General features: G+C 39.8%; 1 protein-coding gene across 1 annotated transcript in view; it reads left to right on the top strand.

The window, feature by feature from the left end:
- Positions 1 to 17,459, top strand: part of cdh19 (cadherin 19, type 2) — a 39,470-nt gene extending 22,011 nt beyond the window's left edge. The window contains exons 8-12 of the mRNA XM_061965240.1: positions 877 to 1,013; positions 1,072 to 1,193; positions 1,307 to 1,424; positions 7,711 to 7,962; positions 16,601 to 17,459. Coding sequence (XP_061821224.1) covers positions 877 to 1,013; positions 1,072 to 1,193; positions 1,307 to 1,424; positions 7,711 to 7,962; positions 16,601 to 17,109 — 1,138 coding nt within the window. The 3' untranslated portion in view covers positions 17,110 to 17,459. The remainder of the gene's footprint in view (positions 1 to 876; positions 1,014 to 1,071; positions 1,194 to 1,306; positions 1,425 to 7,710; positions 7,963 to 16,600) is intronic.
- The last annotated feature ends 3,477 nt before the right edge of the window (positions 17,460 to 20,936 follow it).

Consider the following 20,936-nt stretch of genomic DNA (forward strand, 5'->3'; position numbering starts at 1 on the left):
CAGACTATAATTACATTTTGCAAAAAAATGTTTTAACCCAAATATGTCAAATTAGATCATCTCCCACGGCACACCAGACTGTATCTCACGGCACACTAGTGTGCCGCGGCACAGTGGTTGAAAAACACTGCCCTAGCTCATAACATATTTCCCCCTATAAAGAAATAATGTTAACTCAACAAAGTGTATTTCTTTTTTTGTGCTTTAACTTTTCATTTTTTAGCATTGTAACCACATTTGCAAACAACTTTTCTCTTCATAGAATTTTCTTTCAATAAAGAAATAAAGTGCAAAAATGTCAAAGCATCATAACAAACAGTTATGTCAAATAGCAGCAGAAGTGCACTATTTGGACAGTTTTATTATTTTCAGTTTTGTGCCCAAAGGACTGATTTTATTTAACACTATATTATTATTTATACACCTATAGTGATCACAGAGACAGGTTGTTTTTGTGTTACTGTATATATTTGTTTTTCTGAAAAATCCCAGTTAATATACTTTGGGTAACGACAGTCAATATTTATTTATTTTATTTTATTTTTTTTAGGGGGGTAACAGTCAATAATTATTCATTTATTAGATTAAATATTTTCTTATATAATAAAAGTGAGCTTTTGTTCAACCAAATAATGTGTGTTTTTTTTCCATATACAACAACCTATCTGGACTCGATAAGAGAATCGATAAGGAATCGGTTCGATTAGAGGATTCGATAATAGGCTCGAACTCGATAATTTCTTATCAAACATCATCCCTAGTGGATAGTAAATCTGTATTGCATTACAAGCTGTACTTTCTGCAGTATCGTCCCTTGAGATAATACTGCACCTCTCCAGGGTCATAATTTCAATATTATTGTCATTTCCCTGCTAGATATTCCATAGACAAAAGTAGCGACGTCACAAAGACATTCCGAATGGACCCTCTCAATGGAACCATCACCATCGCCAAGACTTTGGACCGCGAGACGGCAACCTGGCACAATCTGACCGTCATCGCCAAGGAAGCCAGTAAGTCTTTTTTACTCTTAGTCAAGTCTTACTTTACGATAACTCACTCCTCTCACAGAGCACCATCGTTTGTCCTCCACGGTTGTGGCGTCCATCAAGGTGCTGGACGTCAACGACAATCCGCCGCGGCTGGCCGGCCTCTACCAGCCCTATATCTGTGAGGGGACGCAGGCGGGGGAGGTGTGTACTCTATGCGTATGATGTGGTGATACGCCCGGGATTTACTGCGCCGTGGCTTCCCTCGCTACATTGGAGGGGAATCGTAAGGATCCACATGTCTTTGTGCCTCCCAGCTCATCCAGCTGCTCAGCGCCGTGGACCCGGACGAGCCCCCTGAGGGTCACCACTTCTACTTCTCCATGGTTCCAGACATACACATCAATCCCAACTTTACCATTCGTGATAACCAAGGTACCTTTGACCCATATCTACACGTTACATTACAAACAGTCAGTGACGTGCGGTGAGGTTCATGGCTGGTGAGGCACTGATTTCATCACAGTCAGATTTACAAACATATGAACCCTAAAGAGTATCTTATTCACCATTTGATTGGCAGCAGTTAACGGGTTATGTTTAAAAGCTCATACCAGCATTCTTCCCTGCTTGGCACTCAGCATCAAGGGTTGGAATTGGGGGTTAAATCACCAAAAATGATTCCCAGGCGCGGCGCCGCTGCTGCCCACTGCTCCCCTCACCTCCCAGAGGGTGATCAAGGGGATGGGTCAAATGCAGACGACAAATTTCATTACACTTAGTGTGTGTGTGACAATCATTGGTACTTTAACTTAACTTTAACTTTACACATACAAACTGTAGCACACAAAAAAGCACATTTAATAAAAAAGACGTTATTATGGTCTTACATTTACTTAGAAATTAAGTCCATGCGCCGCAACTAAAGCCCTCACTTAAACTTTCCACGTGCAAGATTGAATCTATTTAAAAAAGTGTAACCGAGGGTTTATAAATGTCGCCTATACTGTATGAAACTACAAAATAACAAACACGGAGGCTCCAGTTTACACGAGGACCACTTTATTTACTTTCTTTCAAAAACCTCCGCAACGTGACATCACTTCCGCTCTTAGCGCCTTCAAAATAAGAGCTCAAGGCATATACTGTATAACAGCGCATAACAGGAACTTAACATCACAAAGAGGAAAGCCCATGAAAATAGGTTACAAAAGTTATTTAATAAGAAGCCAAAAAGTGCAAAAACAATAATGTTCGTGTTGGAGGAGTTGTGAATTAGATACACTGAGTGACGTGCCTCAACTGGCTGCTGTTCACCGCACCGTCTCTTCTCAGTATTTGAACGGCAAATGTGAAAATTCAGCGATTTTGAATAAAAATAATCTAAAACTGGTGAAGTTAAATGGAAAATAACTTTATAGTATAATCACTGGATACATATAACAATTTAATTTTTTTTTTTCTTTTTACTTTTTTTTTCATTCCATGATGGCAGGTGAGGCCCTGCCTCACCTGCCTCTAGTGACTGCACGTCACTGCAAACAGTACAGTACACATAACAATAGCAGGATTTATGACAAACAGTTTATTTTAAAGGGAACGTATGATGATTTTAATCGACATTTAAAACACTTCCTGGTGGTCTACATCAGTGTTTTTCAACCATCTTTTTGAGCCAAGGCACATTTTTTTCATTGAAAAAATACGGAGGTACACCACTCGCAGAAACGTTAAAAAATGAAACTCAACCAGGTTGTCTTTTTTTTTTAGTTTGCTGTTGTTTTCCTGTGTTAAGTGCTTTAGTTCCTGTCTTACGCTGTTATTTTGGTGGCTCTTCCTGTTTTGTTGGTGTTTTCCTGCAGCAGCTTTACGCCTTCCTTTTGAGTGCTATTGCCTGCTTTGTATTGGCAAACAAGACTATTTCAGTTGTGCGGGCGCTATCATTCTTTGTGGGAACATTGTTGATTGTCATGTCATGTACGGACACACACTGTAAGTCTTTGCTGTCGTCCAGCATTCTGTTTTTGTTTACTTTGTAGCCAGTTCAGTTTTACTTTCGTTTTGCCTAGCCATCCGTATGCTTCAGTGCCTTTTCCTAGCGGGACTTGCCGTTTGTTAATTTTAGGTTTAAGCATAACATCGCTTTTTACCTGCACTTTTTACCTGCACACTGTCTCCCGCTGTGCTCTACATATTGGGATCACGACAAACCGTCCTCGACGCGTTCCGACTTCTACAAAGCAACAAACTACCTGCTGCCACCTACTGACATGGAGTATTACATGGTTACCCTGTCAATCTCTATACAGCACAGACACTAGACAACGGCAGATTATAATTATCGATTTGCAAATAATATTTTTTGCACCAATTAGGTGAAGTTGCATAATTTCCCACGGCACACCAGACAATATCTCACTGCACACTAGTGTGCCGCGGCACTGGTTGAAAAACACTGGTCTACATAACATGTATCGCATATGCTTTGGTGAAAATTTCACATACATTTTGCTCAGCATTCACATTTATAACCCGTTTTTTGAGTCGGTTCGTGTGTGGTCGCGTTCCCAGATTGCAAATTAAACCACACTCCACTTTCTCCAAAAGTATCAGAATGTATCTTTTGAAAATGTACACTGTTAAATATTTATCTTGATGATGAACATCACTGTTATATATATGTTTTTTAAATAACCTTGTAAATAAAATATAGATTCACTGGTCACAACATTAGGTGCACCTGCCCATTTTTGGATCACTACCAATACTTTACCCTACCTTATCTTGTGTTTCCTCAAACCAAATTGTAATTTTTTGTCTTTTCTCGTCTTACCTACACTATATTGCCAAAAGTATTTGGCCTCCCATCCAAATGATGAGAATCTGGTGTCCTAATCACTTGGCCCGGCCACAGGTGTATAAAATCAAGCACTTAGGCATGGGGACTGTTTCTACAAACATTTGTGAAAGAATGGGCCGCTCTCAGGAGCTCAGTGATTTCCAGCGTGGAACTGTCATAGGATGCCACCTGTGCAACAAATCCAGTCGTGAAATTTCCTCACTCCTAAATATTCCAAAGTCAACTGTCGGCTTTATTATAAGAAAATGGAAGAGTTTAGGAACAACAGCAACTCAGCCGCGAAGTGGTAGGCCACGTAAACTGACAGAGAGGGGTCAGCGGATGCTGAAGCGCATAGTGCAAAGAAGTCGCAGACTTTCTGCACAGTCAGTTTCTACAGAGCTCCAAACTTCATGTGACCTTCCAATTAGCCCACGTACAGTACGCAGAGAGCTTCATGGAATGGGTTTCCATGGCCGAGCAGCTGCACCAGTGCACAAAGCAAGGTCCATAAAGACATGGATGACAGAGTCTGGTGTGGATGAACTTGACTGGCCTGCACATAGTCCTGACCTGAACGCGATAGAACAACTTTGGGATGAATTAGAACGGAGACTGAGAGCCAGGCCTTCGCGACCAACATCACTGTGTGACCTCACCAATGTGCTTTTGGAAGAATGGTGGAAAATTCCTATAAACACACTCCGCAACCTTGTGGACAGCTTTCCCAGATAAATTGAAGCTGTAATAGCTGCAAAATGTGGACCGACATCATATTGAACCCTATGGGTTAGGAATGGGATGGCACTTCAAGTTTATATGTGAGTCAAGGCAGGTGGCCAAATACTTTTCGCAATATAGTGTATGAAGGTTGTCATTCATTCAGGTCGTTGTCATCTCAGGGCGTTCAATCATTCGCAACTGGACTGCTTGGTTTGTCTTGAGTAGGCTTCATCAGTTCGTGCTCATAGACTTAGATTGGTCAGATCTAGTCCTAGCGGTTGGTGTCAAAATCCCAAATATTTATACTCCAAAAAACAATTTTGTACTTACTGGTTAATATTGACAAAACAGACCCGTGTAAAATGTTGTAGACGAATAAAATATTTAATTTAAATATTTATTTTATATATATCATAGCAGGTGGGACAGCATGGAACAAGAAGGAATAACACTGGGGGCCCCAGGCATTGGCATTTGAGAGCAGAGCAGAGAGAGGTGGCCTGGAAATGCCCTCTCTAGTGCATCTGTCAATCTGTGATGTCACAAATTGCCCACTGTTAGAAAACAGACTCCAACATACAGCGTTCAGAAGCATCCACGGCTAAATACTCAAATGCATGAATCTTATGATTTGACGCTGTGGCATTGTTTAACCTGAGTATCCAACATTGTAACGACATTTATAAGATAGAAAAGAGGACAATGTAATAAATGTACATGCATGAGAAAGCGGAAAGTAAAACATAGCTCTCTTTGACCACATGCAGCAACAATGTTGTAACAATGTTGTGGAATTTTGCCTATCATTCACAATCCTTATGTGACACAAGTACTTTTTTTCCCTTTTTTTATGCATTCTAACTCCCAGATAAACGCCAGCAAAAGTCAGCTAACAATGGAGCCAACTGAAGTCGCTCTATTCCGCCTGTAAAGTGCTCTAGAAAACATCCGAAAACCTCCATCGTAATTTTTTATACACACTGTAAGTATACTTTTAATAAATTAGTAAGTATATAAGTAAGTATATATTAGGGTTGTACGGTATACCGGTATTAGTATAGTACCGCGATACTAATTAATCATATTCGGTACTATACCGCCTCTAAAAAGTACCGGTACACCACCCCCCGCCCCCCTGTCGTCGTCACGTCGTGTCATTGTTGGTTTTACGAGCAGACGAGCATGTTCGACAGCACACAATCACAGAGTACTTACAAGCAGACACAGTGTGTAGACAGAAAAGGAAGAACGGATGCATTTTGACTTAAAAATTAACGATAAAGGTGAAACTATAACACTGAAATGCCCTCAGGAAGAGGTGCTTTAAGACATGCCTAGCTAAAGTCCATCCGCAGTCTGCAGTGTTTTAGCGATTTCTAAATCACTAATCCTCGCCTCCATGGCGACAAAGTACGTTTTTTACAAGTATCATCCCTGCAGGACGAGGAAAAGCTAAACATGCTTCACTACACACCGTAGCTCATCGGCGTCAAAATGTAAACAAACACCATTGGTGGATCTACACCTGACATCCACTGTAATGATACCAAGTACAGGAGCGTATCTAGTTGATACTACTATAATTACATCTAATTTTTTTATCGTCACAAAATCTTTTTTCCATTTTTTAAATTTATATTATGTTTATAAACTCAGGAAATACGTCCCTGGACACATGAGGACTTTGAATATGACCAATGTATGATCCTGTAACGACTTGGTATCGGATTGATACCTAAATTTGTGGTATGACCCAAAACTAATGTAAAGTATCAAACAACAGAAGAATACATGATTATCACATTTTAACAGAAGTGTAGATAGAAAATGTTAAAAGAGAAAGTAAGCAGATATTAACAGTAAATAAACAAGTAGATTAATAATACATTTTCTACCACTTGTCCTTAATCATTTTGACAAAATAATAGATTGATAAATGACACAATATGTTACTGCATATGTAGGCAGCTAAAGTAGGAGCCTATGTTCACTATTTTATTTAAGGACAAACTTGTAAAAAGAAACATATATTTAATGTACCGTAAGATTTAAAAAAAAAAATAAAGCCAATACTGCAATTTTTTGTGGTCCCCTTTATTTAGAAAAGTATCGAAAAGTACCGAAATACATTTTGGTACCAGTACCAAAATATTGGTATCGGGACAACACTAGTATATATGTAATGTAGTAACAGGAACTATAATAATAACATGTGATATTTACCTATTTTTTCTCATTTTAAGCTGCATTGTTGGCCACCTTGTACTTGCTGTTTTTACGAATTATGATGCATAAAAATAAGAAAAACATATGCTTTGTTGCTTACATAGGGATTGTGTTTGATTGGCAAAATTTAAAAAAAATGTATCGCTCTCCTTTAAAAGGGCTGTTTGACAGCGACTAGCTTATGTTACCATTAGCTGTTTAAAATGTTTGCACAACCTCTAATTATATTAAATAAAAATCAATAAAAATTGCTCTTTGGCCCAAATAAAATGAGTCTGCCGTTCAGACCTGACACCCACTCTGATGCGCGTACAGTATGCGCAGAGTTTACATCATTACGTACTAATGGCTGTAAGAAGGCGGGATATAATGCATTTAAAAATAAATTGGGTCCATCTGGCATCTTGTGGAGATCATTTTGTTGTTGACTAATCTGCGGTTAATTTAATAGAGACATTTATTAAATAAGTTACAGTATAAAGTTTTCTTGGTTTTGGAGTTATAGAAGCATTTTGTTGCACATAAGCATGAAACAACCATTAATTTAGCTGGGCTGCAAGTACTGGTGCACATCTTTACTGGTGCTAATGAGTGTGAAAGCTTCACTCGAAGTCATCAGATGAACGTCGAGCGCAACAAACGCTGCACACATACAAAAAAAGTCAATTTTGCTGTGAAGTCAAAGTTGTGCATGAAAGGAATGTCGGAGCTCTAATCTTTCATCCGTGTGCTTTCATTCCAAGTATCGAAACCGATATTCCACACGCTGAATATTTCATTTCTTTCACCGAGCTTTTTCCAAATACGTTCTGTTTATTCACTTCTTCAAGCTTATTTTTTACCCCCACTAAAAATATCAGCACTCATGCACATGTTTTATTAAGCGCTCTGACTGAGAAGTGCTCGACCCCCTTACCCCCTTCTCGCCACCAGACAACACGGCCGGCATCGTGGCACGCAGGAGCACGTTCACCCGCAAGGACCGCAGCCGCTACCTCCTCCCCGTGGTGGTGTCGGACGGCGGCTCGCCTTCGCTGTCCAGCACCGCCACGCTGACAATCAGCGTGTGCAGCTGCCAGCCCGGCGGGCACTGCCCCTCCGGGGGTGTGGAGGCCCTCGCCCTGTCTATGGGAGTCAGCCTGCAGACCTTTGTGGGGCTTCTGGTGTGCTTGGTCCTTATCACAGGTGAGCACTTACTGGCCCCTTCATTAGGTACACACACTAATGGGGTTCCAATACAATTCTGCCTCTCAAAAGATGACCATTTAACAATGTGTCCATTATTACTGCGCCTGTAACAGTGTACAGGTGTTTCTGATGATTTGGCAAAGTGGTAAATTACCACTAGGTAGCCCACAGGGCATCTGGGGATTTTTTGTCCCACGTTTCTCAATTATGTGAGTGCGTCAAAATGTGCAATTTGTGTTTATCTTAGCATAACAGAACAACTGGATCGTACCATTTTTTAAAAATAGTTTGAGGGTGAGAGACAAGGATGGAGCAAAGACAGACAATTCATTTAAAAAAACTTGAAATAACATTGTTAAAAAGTTGTTTGAATACAGCTAAAGATAAAAAAAAATTATATTTTCTCTACATTTGTTGAATAATTTTCTGCTGGAAGGACAACCCTTGATTATCTAAATTTTGGGCTAAATATACCTAAATATATAAGCCACACCCATCTAAAGTTCATTTTGTACATAAATTGGTCGCACAAGCCTATAAGCTGCAGGTGTTCACAAATGTTGGGTTAGTTACTGAAAACCAGTAATTAGTTACAGTTACTAGTTACGTTATTTCAAAAGTAACTCAGTTACTTACACAAAAAAGTAATGCGTTACTGTGAAAAGTAACTATTTAGTTACTTGGTTTTTTTCCCTTTTTTTTTAAGGCTCCCATTAATGCCCTTTTAGCCTTCATTTCAGTACTCTTATTGCACTGGAGAATAATACAATGTGTTTATCAACTTGACATTCATTTGCATCACTGAACTCTGCTAAGCAATGTGCTCTACATACAACACACAAAGACAAAGATATGCTTCCAAGGGCCAATTTATTTCAGGCCAGAACAAATTGACAAAACTATTTTAAATAGCTGCAACATAATGACACTTTAACTTTAACTTTAAGTCGATAGGATCTTTAATCCAGAACACAACTTACATTGAACTAAAATGTTATTTTCTTTGTGCTCGACAAAAGAAAAGTAGTGAGAATGTTAAGACAGTCGACTTCTGACTTCACCATGATGTCATGTTAGTTGTTATGAGAGTAGCGTATGTGTGTGTGTTTGTGTGTGGCCCTTTAAGATATGACAGCATGTGAGGTGAGTGACGTCAGTGAGTGAGTGGGCGAGAGAGGTGAGGGACTGCGTGCAGGTGCTCTAGCTTGGTGGATGGCTGCGTCCAATAAAGTCACAAAGTTGCAACAAACCGCCGGGATCGTCATTCACCCTCAGCTGTAAAGACCCACAAGTGAAGGTTATTAGCCCCGAAGTACATAGGCCCTGTAGGAACGTCTCCCCTGCGCTCCTCGACTACGGTCTGGGAGCTCCCCCGCCCCCACCCACACAAAGCACGCCTCTTCTTTTCCACCGCAGCGCTCCAATAAAACACACTCCGATCTTCTGTTTCTAGCCGATACTACATAAAAAATAACGTAAAATAACGCAGTAACGCATCATGTAGTAACGGTAACTGAGTTACTGAATATAAAAGATAACGCGTTAGATTACTAGTTACCGCCGAAACTAACGGCGTTACAGTAACGCATTACTTTGTAACGCGTTAGTCCCAACACTGGTGTTCACATAGAAACATTAAATATTTACACAGTGTTAACAAACGTCAGGCTTAGTCCCTCTGAGTTGGTTTTTCTTTTTTCGATGGCTGGGCTTCGGCTTTGGAGCTGCGTCTTGTGCATTTTGTCGTTTCTTCTCCAATGAGGAGTGTAAGTCCCTCATGCGCTTAATGGCTAACTGAATGATTGTGTGATTGATTGATTGATTGATTGATTGAAACAAACTTTTATTAGTAGATTGCACAGTACAGTACATATTCCGTACAATTGACCACTAAATGGTAACACCCGAATAAGTTTTTCAACTTGTTTAAGTCGGGGTCCACGTAAATCAATTCATGGTATGTGAGTGAGTTGGATTTAATGTGAACGATTCTTTCTGTGTGGAGTTTGCATGTTCTCCCCGTGACTGCTTGGGTTCCCTCCGGCTTCCTCCCACCTCCAAAAACATGCACCTGGGGATAGGTTGATTGGCAACACTAAATTGGCCCTAGTGTGTGAATGTGAGTGTGAATGTTGTCTGTCTATCTGTGTTGGCCCTGCGACGAGGTGGCGACTTGTCCAGGGTGTAACCCGCCTTCCGCCAGAATGCAGCTGAGATAGGCTCCGGCACCCCCCGCCACCCCGAAAGGGACAAGCAGTAGAAAATGGATGTATGGATGCATTTCATTGGTCCACTGTGACCCCTCCTGCAATTTCTCTGGTCTGATGTGACAAAGCTAAATTTATTTGCAGCATGTGAAGCTCGTGAACCAGAAAAAAATCCATAAATTAGCCGAAGCATTGCATAAAGCTCTGGGTTCAAAGATTGGGAAATGATGGAAGTTAAAAAGTAGTTTGAAAACAGTCAACATCGACATTTAAAACAGTTCTTGTGGTCTAGATTATATGTATTGGTTATTATTTGGTGCAAATTTTGCTCCAAAGTCACTTTTACAATCCACTTTTTGAGTCTGTATGCAAGGTATTCCTTTTTTGGAGGCGTTCCCAGATTGCAAATGACAAAAGTATAATTTATCGTTTGAAATAGCACATTGTTTAGATATATATCTTGAAGTTTTCACCGCTCTGTTTTTACTATAGCCAAAAATTAACTTCTTAAACATTAGATTAGATTCACCCGGTCACAACATTGTGTACTTGATTTGACGCTTTAGCATTGTTGTAACACAAGTATCCAACATTGCATCCAACAATAAAAAGTCAGAAAAGGCAAAATTCCTCATAGGTTCCATCAAAAAAACAATATAGTAACCTTTTTTTTTTTTACTTTTCTGATTATTCTTTTAAAAGAAGGACAACTCTTGTTTATTTGCATTTTTTGAGTAGCAGTGTGATCTCCTATAGCAGGGGTCCCCAAACTTTTTGACTCGGGGGCCGCATTGGGTTAAATATATATATATATGGGTTAAATATATATATATATATATATATATATATATATATATATATATATATATATATATATGTATGTGTATATATGTATGTATATATATATATATATATATATATATATATATATATATATATATATATATACATTGTCTTTATAATCCGTTTAGTCATTTAACGTCAATTAACATTGATGTTCATCAACATTTAACATTGTCACGTTATCGATGGGAAAATTCATTTTTAGACAATATGATTTGCCTGAGCGGCTAGGAGACACCAAGAGTAACAAGCGGTAAAAAATGGATTAGAAAGGAAAGATTAAAAAAAATAAATAAATACAAAAAAAAAAAAATAAATAAAAATTTACTTGGGACTTCCTGTGGGCAGGATTTTGGATGCTGGGGGGCCGGATCCGGCCCGCGGGCCGTAGTTTGGGGACCCCTGTCCTATAGTGACCTCAAAAAAAGTGAGAATACAATCCTGTATCTCCATTTTAAGGCCGATTTTGCCCAAACTGTAGTAGCATTGTCTCAGTATGTTCGCTAACTCTCCACAGAGTCTCATTAATATCAGACGGCTTGGCTCGGTTAGTAGAGCGGCTGTGCCAGCAACCTGAGGGTTCCTGGTTCGATCCCCTGCTTCATCCATCCTAGTCATGTCCGTTGTGTCCTTGGGCAAGACACTTCATTCTTGCTGGTTAGCTCCTGCTGTGAATGTGTGACTTTGGAAATAGTGTCAAAGCGCTTTGAGTACCTTGAAGGTAAAAAAGCGCTGTACAAGTATAACCCATTTACCATATTGATTGTGTCGTTTTCCCTGCGGTCAAGGGAATAGGTATTGGATATGCTTTGGTGTAAATTTTGCTGTACAGTCACTTTTACAAAATTGCAAATGAAACCACGCCCCAATCTCTCCAAAAGAATCATAATTTATCTTCTGAAAAACTGTTTAGATGTATATCTTCAAGTCGTCATCGCTTTTGATCTCGTATAGTCACTCAAAATAGTGCAAATAAATTCCTGTGTTAAACTTAAGGTTAAATTTTGACCAAAATGTAGTAGGCGTTATCTCGGTATGTACGCTAACTGTCCACAAAGTTTTGTAAATATCGATTGTGCCGTTTTATCGCGTGATCCTGCTAACAAAACAAATGATTGCCGTGATTTATTACCGTAGTGAAAAAAACGGATTACAAGCTACGACTTTTCCCCCATGCTTTATACTCTGCGCTTTTTGGAGTTGCATTTAGCGAGTTATGGACTCACCCTCGCCGAGGAGAAGAAACGACAAAATGCACACTATGCCGGACAAGGTCGACACGGTTTTTCAAAATAGAAAAAAGCCGCCACACCAAACGGAAATCCAACACAACTAACGGGCCTCCGAAAGGCCAAAGGATGAAGAGCCCGGCAGGCTTCGTTAAATTTGTGAATGAGGACTGTGTAAATATTTCATGTTTCAATGGGTACACCTGAGGCTTACAGACTTGTGCAGCCAATAAATGTACAAAAGGTGGGTGCAGCTTTTATTTAGGTGCGCCTTATAGTCCGAAAATCGGTCAAAACGACAACCAATAGTGGCTCTACTGATACATTATACCAGTGTTTACACAAGAAAATTTTTCAAAAACTACAGAAGGGATACAATTATGAGTTTCAATATTGCTACAAACACAGAAAATGCAAACATTCAAGGCTGCAGACAAAAAGTAAAAGATGGATCTGAAAACAATAGGATTCTGCATCCACCTCACCGGCGCGACTCCCCTCCATCTGTGATGTGAGCTGCCTTTGACAAAGCGCTGATAGAAAAGCATCCCCAGGTGATGTTTCATGACTTGCATCCTCATCTCTTCTGAACAATGTCGTCGCCGATGTTTTGTTTACGCCGGCAGAGCCAGCTAGGTGAACCCGGAATTGATTGTTTTTGCAGCCGAAAAGGATTCCGCTAATGAGAAGTGAGAATGTTCAGAGAAACAACAACGGCGGAGGCGGCAAGAGGACCACGGTGTCTTGATTACTAATTTTACCCACTGAGCTATATCTCCAGGATCAAACTTGGCAGGATGTTTGGTAAAGGAAGTATTTTCTCCCAGCAGATCCGCTGAGCTAGAGCGGCCCCGCCTCCCCGACAATGTGGCAAGTACGCAAACATATGTGCTAACAGCGGGGATTTTCACTAACAAACACCCCCTTTACTGAAAGTCCCCCCCTTACAGACTTTAACATGCTCTCGCACAATGCTGAGAGCTGGCAGCCGTGTGACGGGCGTCACGCCGCCGTCCCGGGACGCCGACGTCTGCGGCATAGTGAAGAGCTTCATTATGACCTCGGCTGCTCGGTGGTGTCCCCTCGCCCACGCTATGAAAGATTAATGACCGTACCTGCTATGCTAACACCCTGACAGATGAGAAGGTGGCAGCAAACAAACCGCAACACATTTTAACATCCCAGGGAAAGAAACAGGTAGAACACTGAAGCTCTTGAAGTTTGATCCTGCTGCTTTTTACACCACTAAGACACACCATATATGGACAAAAGTATTCACCTGTTTATCAATCAATTCTTCATTTAGCATTAGGACCAAGGCCTCTTCTATATTTTTCAGTTCAGCAAAACATTTGGACAAGTGTACTTCTTTCAAGTATGTGGAAAAAGCACAAAGCAAATCCATTAAGGCCTGCTTCCACTGTCATGTGTCCCAATACTTTTGTCCATATGTACCTTTTTATTTGGGTTCAAACACCTTGGGGTCCATTAATTGGTTCCATGAGGGACATAGATTAAATGAAATATGCATTTTATAAAACATATATGATATTGTCATGTCTGTGTGATCATGTTTTTGTTTTGGTCATGTTCGGTTTTGTTTTTGGACTTTTTGTGCACTTTTGTTTTGTCACCATAGCAACCATTAGTTTTCACCTGTCACGTCACGCACCTGTTTCTCGTTTTGAGTCACGCACCTGTTTTCGTTAATCATGTCTATAGTATTTAAGTTCATTGTTTTCAGTCGTGACAGATTTGTCACGACTGGGACCATGGCTTGGTTTGTTCTCCCGAGGTGCAAGTGAATTGGACCAGATGTGGCGTGAAGGTGAATACATGATTTATTTAAACACTATAACTACAAAAAAGTACGAACGAAAAGCGGGCACAGTGGTGGAGAAACGACTTGGCTATGAAAACAAATACTTGCACAAAGGCAGAAACTATGAACAACAAAAAACACTAACTGTGGCTTAATAAACAAAAACTTACTTGGCATGGAACCGGCATGAAAAACGAGCAGCAAGGGTCATAAGGGTGTGGAGAGTGTGCAGAAGCATAAATGCGGGATGTCGTCAGAATGACAAACTGAAAACAATGAACTTAAATACTATAGACATGATTAACGAAAACAGGTGCGTGACTCAAAACGTGAAACAGGTGCGTGACGTGACAGGTGAAAACTAATGGTTGCTATGGTGACAAAACAAAAGTGCACAAACAGTCCAAAAACAAAACCGAACATGACCAAAACAAAAACATGATCACACAGACATGACAGATATTATATACATATTCATACATGTACATGTAAATATATGTATATGTGTATACAAATATATACATATTACAATAACTCCTTATTTAACACAATCTATATATTTATAGATATAGTACATTCTAAATATTTCTTAAAATATATGCCAAAAAAATTTAAATTCAATGTTTTGTCCAAAAACACTAATAGGACAAACTTGATATATTCTACTGTATTAAATAAAACTATGTATTAATTTTATTTTTTAACAGTATCGATATATTTGTACATATAACTATTGGTAGAGTTTGAAATAATGTATTTCTTAAAAATGACACAAAAAATACAAATTATAAATTTATCCAACCACTAATAAGACAAATCTTGATATATTTACCGTATTACATATCAATATAAATACTGCTATGTATCAACTTCTTTTTTTTTTTTACTAATATCTATTTACAGTCGTGGTCAAAAGTTTACATACACTTGTATAGAACATAATGTCATGGCTGTCTTGAGTTTCCAATAATTTCTACAATTCTTATTTTTTTGTGATAGAGTGATTGGAGCACATACTTGTTGGTCACAAAAAACATTCATGAAGTTTGGTTCTTTTTTGAATGTATTATGGGTCTACTGAAAATGTGAGCAAATCTGCTGGGTCCCTTGGCAAGTTTCACTGCAATAAGGCGCTTTTGGTAGCCATCCACAAGCTTCTGGTTGAATTTTTGGACCACTCCTCTTGACAAAATTGGTGCAGTTCAGCTAAATGTGTTGGTTTTCTGACATGAACTTGTTTCTTCAGCATTGTCCATACGTTTAAGTTAGGACTTTGGGAAGGCCATTCTAAATCCTGAATTCTAGCCTGATTTAGCCATTCCTTTACCACTTTTGACGTGTGTTTGGGGTAATTGTCCTGTTGGAACACCCAACTGCGCCCAAGACCCAACCTACGGGCTGATGATTTTAGGTTGTCCTGAATAATTTGGAGGTAATCCTCCTTTTTCATTGTCCCATTTACTCTCTGTAAAGCATCAGTTCCATTGGCAGTAAAACAGGCCCAGATCATATTACTACCACCACCACGCTTGATGGTAGGAATGGTGTTCATGGGATTAAAGGCCTCACCTTTTCTCCTCCAAACATATTGCTGGGCATTGTGGCCAAAAAGCTAAATTTTTGTTTCATCTGACCACAGAACTTTCCTCCAGAAGGTGTTATCTTTGTCCATGTGATATCAGATGAAACAAAAATGTTTGGCCACAATACCCAGCAATATGTTTGCTGTATGTATACTTTTGACCTAGCAGATTTGGTCACATTTTCAGTAGACCCATAATAAATTCATAAAAGAACCAAACTTCATGAATGTTTTTTTGTGACCAACAAGTATGTGCTCCAATCACTCTATCACAAAAAGATAAGAGTTGGATAAATTATTGGAAACTCAAGACAGCCATGACATTATGTTCTTCACAAGTGTATGTAAACTTTTGACCATGACTGTATATATTTATAAATATAATTATCGGTAAGAAATTAATTTAAATACACAATTTTTTTTTGTCCAATAAAAACACAAAGGACAAATATTGATATATTTACTGTATACCTATATCACTATTACTATGTAATAACTTATATATTAATACATATTAATTTGGTACATTTTAAAGATTTTGAAAAAAATCCCCCCAAAAATACAAATGATGCTGTATTTTTGTATCCTAAAAAACACTAACAGGACAAATCGGCTTCTCATTGAAGTACACATGTGTACTGTATTTATATATTTTAAATTTAATGGGCAGGTTTTAACCGGGCAGGATTCTTTTGAAATAACTTTTATAGCGACAATTTTAACTACTTGCATTGATATCATCATGTATCGTCATTTTCTTCACCCAAAGTAAATATCCCATGATGGCTGTATCATACAAAATATGAAGTTAGTATAATACACCGGCTTACTACTTTTACTTGAGTGTGTCCAACAGCCCAAATTATTGCTGCTGGCGGTACTTCATTTTTTCCGGCATGTTCCTCCAGTCTGCAGTCGGTGTCTCACTGTCCTGCTGTCCCACCGTCTGCAGCCCTGACGCTCCTGATGCTGCTTCTGAGACGGCACAGGCGCAAACACAAGGCCGGCCACAAGGACGCGAGCGAGCTGGAGCTGCCCGACACCGTGTCCCAGAAGGTGCTCTACTACGGGGAGGCCAGGGGCCGCGTGCCCGTGCCCCCGTGCCAGCAGCGCGCCGCCGTCCCGCTGCGTCCACACCCCAGGAAGAGGGACAGGAGGCTGGTCATGGAAGAGATGCGGGCCAGCATCCGGATGTCCCTCAGGCAGTCTCACCTCATCGGGCCCGAGGACGAGGTCTTCAGGCAGTTCATCCTGGACCGCCTGGAAGAGGCCGACGAGGACCCTTACGCGCCCCCCTTTGACTGCCTGAGGACTTACATGTACGAGGGCTCAGGGTCTTCTGCTGGTTCCCTCAGCTCACTGGAGTCTTGGACCCAGGAGGAGCCTGCCTCCAGTCCGAGACCTTACCGGGCGAGACTGTCCCCCTGGTATGGCGGGGGGGACGAGGACACCTTTTTTTAAAATCAATACACCTTGTTACCATGGAAACTGCAGCTCAAGGTAGGAAAACCAAATGTACTTTGCACACAGCCTTTGACTCCGGCTCCCTTGTGCATTCAAAACCAGTAGGATTCTTGCATCCTAGCATAAAAGGCAAGACAAATAATAATATTGCACTGAAGATAGTCTTTTTTTTTTAAATGAACAGTCATGTATTGCTTCACTGCTGTGGTTTTTGATCTATATGCTTTAATATGTTGGATATTATAATTCTTATAAGACTTTCCACACAGTATTACTGACCTGTAAGTCATTATTTAATGCAATTTACTCCGAAAGATGGTATTACTCGTGTATTTTTCTACAATAAAAATATTATTTTCCGCATGTCTACACAGAGAGGAGGCGATTATATTATACAGCGCTGGGCGGTGACATCTAATCAGCAGCACATTTTGCCGGGGCAAAAGTTCCTCATTTAAAATGCATAATGCGAGCAAGCGTGGGTGTCAGCTGGCGGGGGTAATTGGGCGGCCATGGTGCCCCGCCCCCTTCTCCTGCACTAATTGGGCCGAAGGTCAAAAGCGATCTGGTACTCGGTGGAGAAACAAGTGCAGAGGTGGAGTGAAAGGCTGCAGGTGACGCACCGACAAAGATCTTTGTGTACTAAGTGCTCCACTCAGCATGGAATGTTCCAGGTAATTTTTTTCCAGGGTTTTTTCTACAGTACAATCTATGCAGCCTTTTAGGCCACAGAAATGCTCTCACATGGCCCCTTATTAAAGACACACACCTGAAGAGCACCATTCAAGACGGCGAGTGTCCACCTCAAAGGCTGTTATTGATTTGGTCCGCTTCTAGCCGTCTTTCGATCACGTCAAACGTCCTTCATGCTGCTGTTGTCGTTTTGGTGATTTTAGCAAATAGCACAGCTTGAAGACCTTACATGTATGTGGACTTATAACCCAAATGTTAAAGGAACTGCACTTTTTTGGAATTTTGCCTATCATTCACAATCCCTTTGCAACATATGTTTTTCTTTTTTTATGCATTCTAAGTCGTAAAATATGGCAAGTACCAGGTGGCTAACAATGCAGTTAAGCACACTATTGTGCCCATAAAGCCCTCCAAAAAAACTGTTACGTACAGCAGGGGAAGGAAACAACACCACGAGGAGGATCAGGTTAACAGATTTATTGCATCTTTGATGAGTGTGTGGGAGGGGTATGCTACTCTAAGTGTTTGGTACAAGATGGTGTGTAGAATTAATAATGTAAATGTTACCAGGGTTTGTTGTAAGTGCGTGTTGGATGAATCATTCGTCAGTCCAGAGGGGCGAGGCAAAGAGGTAGTCCGTGGGCAGGCAAGCGGTCAGGGACTGGAGAGAAGCCACTAGGTCCGTGTCCAAGCAGGGTTCGAGGACCGAGGGAGGCAGTCCAAAATCCAGAGGCGAGTTGAGATCCACAACTCGATCACGGGGAACAGGAAGAACACTGCGGGAAGCACAAAGGACATGAGACGCGGGAAACACGGAAGACTAGAAGAGAGAGCAAGTACGCGGGAGGGAAGCCAGATGCTTCATGGGTACGCTGGTCTTTATGCTGCTTGTCTTGATTAGTCCCAGGTGCGAAGATTGCTGATTGCCTGCAGCTTTGCCGTTGCGTGGGCGTGAAGCGCTCAGTACGAGCAGGGGCGTGTTCTGGCGTGCTGCCAACTGCGGTGCTGATAGAACTTGTTGCCGATGAAAAGCGGGTTCGAGCCCGCGCTGTGACGAAAACATCCAAAAAGCGCCAAAAATACTCCATTTACATATCGTGAGCCGAATATTAACCAAGTATTAGTGATATTCTTATTAAAAGCGCTAACACAGACGAACTATTTTAGCGACGCCGTGATCACAGATAGCTAACTAGCTTATTCTGCTATTTTGACGCACTGAGCTGCTGCGTTGCCTCTGAGAATGCATAAAAAAAAACAACATTGCACTTGTTTACATGAGAATTGTAAATTTTAGATGCAATTCCAAAAGGGGAACGGCACTTTTTTTTTTTTTTTTTGCCGATCGTTCACAATCTTTATGAAAGACATGACGATAGATGGATTCTAAATTCTAAATATTAAATAAACGTAAATAAAAGGGAGCTTCACTATTCTGCCCATAAAATTTGATTAAAAAAACCCATTCAAAAAGCGCCAACAATACTCCATTTACAACTTTTGACTTTGAATATTAACCAAGTATTTAGTGATATTATAATTATAAACGCTAACACAGACGAGCTATTTATAGCAGCGCCGTGATCACTTCCGGGTGTCCCTATGTTTACATCATCGACTGAGCAGCAGCTTCCTCACTTCCTTGCTCCCTGTAAGTTTATTCTAGATCATAAATCATGCATCTCACCTGGACAGACAAAAGTCTGAGTAGGTATTCCAACAAGTTGGGACACTTTGACAGTTATATAGGACCTGGAACTGGCAAGGACGTCACTAAAATTGCTTGTTTTGTTGTTTTGTTCACATTTGTTCTATTTACATTTTGTTGCATTTTTGTTATTTTGCACTATTGATGTTTTTCTTAAATACTTGTTTGTAATTGAACGTAATTGAGCAGTTTTATACTGTATGTGTATGTATATTTATGTATATATGCATATACGGTGTGAATGTTGTCTTTCTATGGTTGGCCCTGCGATGAGGTGACGACTTTTCCAGGATGTATCCAGCCTTCCGCCCGAGTGCAGCTCTGGGATAGGCTCCAGTTCCCCCGCGACCCCTATAGGGACAAGTGGTAGAAAATGGATGGATGTATATATATATTTATATATATATACATATATATATATATATGTATGTATGTATGTATGTATGTATGTATATATATGTATGTATGTATGTATGTATGTATGTATGTATATATATATATATATATATATATATATATATCCATCCATTTTCTACCGCTTATCCTTATAGGGGTCGCGGGGGTGCTGGAGCCTATCTCTGATGCATTCGGGCGGAAGGCGGCGTACACCCTGGACAAGTCGCCACCTCATCGCAGGGCCAACATATATATATATTAAATATCAATATATAAATAGTACTATGTATTAATTTCTTATTTTAAAAATATTTGTTTAAATATTAATGAATATAACTATTTGTACATTTTTGAATGTTTCTAAAAATATTCGCAAAAAATAAAAATTTCATATATTTCTTGCCCTAAAAACACTATAATAGCATACATTTTAAAACTTGTATTGATTAAATATCCATATATACATTAGTACGTGTTTATTTCCCATTTTAACAATATCTATTTTGACATTTATTAATAGATGTTTTAATTATTTTAAAAAATACACAAAAACATACAAATTATATGTTTTAATGTCATAAAAACACCAATAGGACAAATCGGCTTCTCATCAAACTACAAAGGTGTATGTACCTATTTATTTTCATTTTAATGTGTAGGTTTTCTCATGGGGAAGGATTCTTTTTCACCAACTTTTACTGCGACATATTCTACTCTTTGCTTAGATATAGTCATATGATGTCATTTTTTAACCACCCAAAACACTCCATAATCGCTGTATGGTAATATATCACGCTAATATTGGATACAACAATTATCCAGAAAATTGAACTGTTTATTTTTACTCCCGACTTACTTTCAAGTCCGGTCGGGTGGCGCGCACGTACCTGGGCAACTACGAGCCGGTTGTCACGTTCGCTTAAAAAAGAGCCGTTTCAAAAATGTCACTTCTTTCTGAACGTCACATAAATCACAGACTGGTGCTGATTATGTGAGAGTGTGCAGGCTCGCACTGACCAGGAAGCTA

Source organism: Nerophis lumbriciformis, linkage group LG07 (genome assembly GCF_033978685.3).
Source record: "Nerophis lumbriciformis linkage group LG07, RoL_Nlum_v2.1, whole genome shotgun sequence".
NCBI classification, from domain to species: Eukaryota; Metazoa; Chordata; class Actinopteri; order Syngnathiformes; family Syngnathidae; genus Nerophis; species Nerophis lumbriciformis.